General features: G+C 35.1%; 1 protein-coding gene across 2 annotated transcripts; it reads right to left on the reverse strand.

Moving 5' to 3' along the window:
• Positions 1-1,261: 1,261 nt before the first annotated feature.
• LOC110819728 (protein NRT1/ PTR FAMILY 2.11-like) lies at positions 1,262-4,434 on the reverse strand. Of its 2 annotated transcripts, none has more exons than XM_022049032.2 (4): positions 4,096-4,434; positions 3,553-3,770; positions 2,677-3,233; positions 1,262-2,591 (listed from the first exon to the last, which is right to left on the reverse strand). In XM_022049032.2, exons 1-4 carry the CDS (start codon positions 4,199-4,201, stop codon positions 1,712-1,714), a joined length of 1,761 nt encoding a protein of 586 aa, XP_021904724.1. In that variant the 5' UTR covers positions 4,202-4,434; the 3' UTR covers positions 1,262-1,711. The 2 variants fall into 2 exon arrangements, with proteins under 2 accessions (XP_021904724.1, XP_021904723.1); XM_022049031.2 differs by having other exon boundaries at positions 4,069-4,433.
• Positions 4,435-4,967: the final 533 nt, after the last annotated feature.

Genomic DNA, 4,967 nt, shown 5'->3' on the forward strand with positions numbered 1-4,967 from the left:
GCAAACTTCTTCACTATTGATGGAGAGAAGTGCCCCATCTTGAGGGAAATCTTTGTGTTATATATATATATATATATATATATATATGTATGTATGTGTGTGTATGTATAGATCATGATGCAATTATTTTGAAAAGTTCTTTGACTTTTATTTGGATCATTGAGTTACTTATTAATACATTAATTGAATTTGATGTCATATTTCCTTCTTAAGTTTAAGTATATATTAATTTATTTTTATATATATACACAATGACAAGTCTACTATATCATCCTTAATGAACTTCTCAAACTTTCAATTAAAACAAAATTATATCTAGAGTTAGATGCATGGAAGTTTAAATTTTTTATTATTATTCAAAGAAATTCAATAATTTTTAGTTCAATTCTAATTTACAATATTAGAATTATAGTATATACTCAGGTTATCGCGTACTTTTTTTTTAAGTACGCTACAATAGATATATTTTTTGTCTCTTTAAACGTGCAATATAATTTTAACAAAAATTAATTACGACCGTCATTTTAGGATATGCTGTAATTTTTTTTTAAAAAAAAAAAAATCAAGCTAGAGTATATGTTCAATTTAATCATAAAATCTTGGTACTTTTGCTTAGTTATGGGTTAGCTTTATTGTCACAATATAAGTTGTTAGACCAATAATACTTCATATTGCTCAAAGTCTCATTATGAATTTTTCGGATCAAAACAATTTTCTTAGCTACTTCATTGAATCAATAAATTTGGCCTCAATTATCGAGTGCATATGACTAACAAACTTCGAGTTTTACGAAACCCTCAATTTTCGTACATGATTTTCCTTTTAAAAGTATAAAACTACACTTTGTTTTTCTTTTTTCTGTTTGCTTGAGGATGTTTCTTACTATCCATCAATGAACATCACCAAAACTAGCTTTAAATTATTTGGTTACACTTTAAATGTATTCAATATCGAAACTAGCACTTACTGTTCCATACCCGAAGAACATTATATCGAAGCACAAGAACGCACTTAATGAAATCTCTCACTTTGGTGTCTTGTGGCAACATTTTCTCCAAGAGATTAATTTCTTGAGAAATTTTTAACAATCTCCTCATACAGTTCCACATGGTGAAACCAATTTCATGGTTCTTAGTAATTTAAATTGGGTCAAGCTAAGAAATCAATTTACTCCATTATTGTAGATTTTTACCCCCAAGTTTTTCTGTTTTTTACCCAAATTACTTACGGAGAGGTTATTCAACAATTAAACTGAGACAAATTAGATCATCACTACATCATTTCCACTATGTAGAATGTTGTCTACCCATACAGTCAACACCGCTTCTATTCAATATGAATTTACAGGTTAATTATCCAGATACAATCTACAATACATTCAATGAGGACCCAGTTCCTTTCTTGCTAGTGATAAGGTGCTAGTGATAATGTCTTTAGCCTCGAACAGAGTTATGAAAATTTACCTCAACCCACTGTTCTCGGGACGTCTCATGGTTTGTTGCAGGTTGATTGAGCTCCACAGGCCGGAAGATCATATGAAGTCAGTTCAGTGGTCAGCTTGAAGGATGATGATAAAGACACACAGCTCGACATGCATAAACACAGTATATAGACACTATTGGTTTGTGTGCTCATATTAAATATGCATTTTTAAGGAGCTGAGATAAAGATGTCTGTTGGATATGTCCTGCCTGATAATTGTTTAATGCTGCTACCGGCTCTCTTCGTTGACTTCAGAGGTGTCACTCTTTGCAACTTTATATTGGTACCAGCTTGAACATAATAAAAAGTAGCCGAAATTTATGACTGCCAAAGCAGCAATCATGTAATAAAAGTAATCCAGTCTCCCCTTGTTAAGATCTTCTGGTAGCCAGTTTCCCGTTGAAGCACCACCCGTGGTTTGGTGAACAATTGATATCAATAAGCTACTCACATAACTTGAAAACCCAATGCCACAATAGTAGAGGGACCCTGCAATGCTTCTCATGTTCTCTGGGAATTGTTTGTAGTAGAACTCAACTTGGCCAATGGCGGTAAATGCCTCAGCAAGTCCTGCAAGAGCAAGTTGAGGAACCAACCATAAACCAGGCATTGATGAAATGGCACCTCTTCTATCTGCAACTCCTATAGTTGGTTTGGTGAAAGCTATTGTCCTTCGTCGCTCTTCAACAATTGCGGATGTTAGCATGCAGAGAATGGAGATAAACATACCGGTGCCCATCCTTTGAAGGAGTGTGATGCCACCTTCTTTTCCCGTTATTCTTCTTAGGAATGGGACAAGAAGTCGGTCATAGATGGGAATGAACATGGTCATGCTCAGCATCAAAAAGACAACAAAAGATGCAGCAGGGATCTCGAAGTTACTACTTCCAATACGTCTATCAGTTTGAAGGGCCTGGAAAACTGCATAAGTCATCTGTTGGATGATGGCTGTATAGTACATGCCAGCAGCGACCCAAATAGGAATCACCCTCAGTAGGCATTTCACTTCTTCCACTTGCTGCATGCTGCAAAGCTTCCAGGGATTAGCTGACGATCCATCTGGGTTTATCTGGTCTTGAGGAGTCACCATTGCGGCCTTGTCAAGGAACCTGCAAAAACTACTGCTTTCACTAACTGATAGGCCTAACATTCAGACCAATTAAAATAATAACGAATGCAACAAAAGTTAGGTACCTGAACTGATCTGTGTATGGAAGTTTGGAGTTGACAAACTTTTGGGGAATGAAGCTATGAAGAGAAAGCCAAGGTTGCTTCAGTGGCCTTAATCGCCTCTTCTTGATGGCAACCGCTATGACCTGTACCACACTGGTCATTGGACTCCCTGTGGCCTTCACTTTCACATATATTTTCGAACCCATAAAGAACACTATAGTGCCAAGAAGCATGAGTGCAGCTGGGATTGCTAAACCAACACTCCAGCTTACATTTGATTGAATGTATACAACAACGGTTAAGGAAACCATTTGAGCAAAGGTGAAGGTGAAGAAGTACCAATTGAAGAAGCTGTCAATTCCTCTCTTTCCGGATTCTGATTTGGGGTTGAATTGGTCTGCTCCAAATGCCAAGTTACACGGCCTAATACCACCTGCCCCTATTATAAGCAGTACCAAGCCCATCATTAGAAATGCCAGTTGCCCTGCATTTGCCCCTTCGCATATGCTACCTTCTTTGCCACAGGGGGGAGGATGCAATTTCGGAATTGCTGCTGTTAACTGTATCACAAGCGACCCCTTCAATGAAAAGAATGGGAGTAAATGAATTTGATTAGAAACATCCTTTTCTTAGTATTAAATCAGAAACATCTCCAAATCAACTTGCATCAAAGACTCTAGATTTTCAATCTAGGAATTATAAGTTAAAACCCATATATTGCACAAAATGGTTTTTGTTACATGAATATTTACTAAACAATTACTCTCAGTTAACTTACTTCCTTGATTAGTTACTACAGATGGCAAAAAAGCTGAGTTCATAAATACTGCCATTAATTATTTTCTGACTGACTAGCAAAATTTAGAGAGGAAAGCAAGCAAAATGATCATTAATTACCAGGAAACAAGCGATTATAGAAAACCCAAGTGTGTTATAGCGGCCAAAGTAACTGTCACAAAGAAAAGCTGCAACAAAGGTACCAAAGTTGGTGGTTCCACTAAAGACATTGATGATAGTTGCAGCTGTAATGCTCTTCATATGGAAAATAGAGGTGAGGTAGATCAAGAGGTTGGATAAAGTCCCAATGATTCCAAGCTTCTCAAATGTTTCATTCCCTGGAAATTTTAGCCAAAGTCTAGTGAGATTGGCATCAATGATTCATCACCCAAATAATAGAATTAAAAAAAAAAAAACCTCTGCTATAATACTCTTCAATGGGTAACCAAATCTGGGTTAGAACAGCAATTTGAACATTCAATATAACAAGTAGCAAAAGGAAAATGAAATTATAATCAGATCTTGGATGGAAACAGAGTTGCAGGGTGGTGAAAAGTTTGTTGGGTAGATGAATTTAGAGAACTATAAATGAAAGAAATGAAGAAGAGTAGTCAGTCAGTCAGTCAATCAAGTCACCTATGATAAAGGGCATGGCTTTCCAACCTCTGTACTTGATCTTGGGCTCGTCCTTGTCGACTGCCATAGCTGCTCTCTCCATTTCTGTACTGGTCTGCGAGTGCAGATTTTTGCGGGTTCTACTTGAAACCATAAAAACCAAGAATTAAAAAAAGTTTAAGAATCTGAACCGAAAATGAGGAAGATTGCTCGATGAGTGAGTTGGTAAGAAGGTGACATATTCATGTCTGGTTCTTCTTCGGGGTGTTCGCTGGGCTGGCACGTTTCACCTCTTGGCACACACTTTTTTGTTCTCCACCTGGGCCTATTTAGCTTTTAATACGAGCCTTTGCCGCCATAGCCGGTTTAGCTTGAGCAGTATTAAGCACAGACGTGTAGGTTTGAGGAATAATTAAATTTTATTTAAATTTTCTGAGATATTTTGATTTTCTTTTTATTTTAATATTTTCTCTTTTTAGATCAATTTCTTTCAATTAAAATTTTTCTTTTTTTGAGAGCTAATGGCATTATTCTTTTAAAAGTAGTGTATATTTATATATATATGTATATGTATATACACCCTATAGGGTAGGACAAATGAATTTTACTAATTTTCCAACAAAATTACATTAATAATTTTGAATAAATATTTTAAATTTTTTACTTGAGAATTAATTTTATAAACCATAAATACCTTTTTGAGTATGAGACTTTAATGGCCATTATTTTGACAAACTATATATTAAATGCATGACAATAGAGTTGCTTTTTTGGGTTTTTAATTACTCCAAATTAAAAAATGTGTATGTATATGTGTATATATATATATATATATATAAGAGTCAATAAGTATTTAAAGCAAATTTATGAAAAATGAAAATGTTACTCCTTTAGACTTTGTATGATGGTCAATCTCTATT

Source organism: Carica papaya, chromosome 9 (assembly GCF_054855325.1).
Source record: "Carica papaya isolate Zhongbai chromosome 9, ASM5485532v1, whole genome shotgun sequence".
NCBI classification, from domain to species: Eukaryota; Viridiplantae; Streptophyta; class Magnoliopsida; order Brassicales; family Caricaceae; genus Carica; species Carica papaya.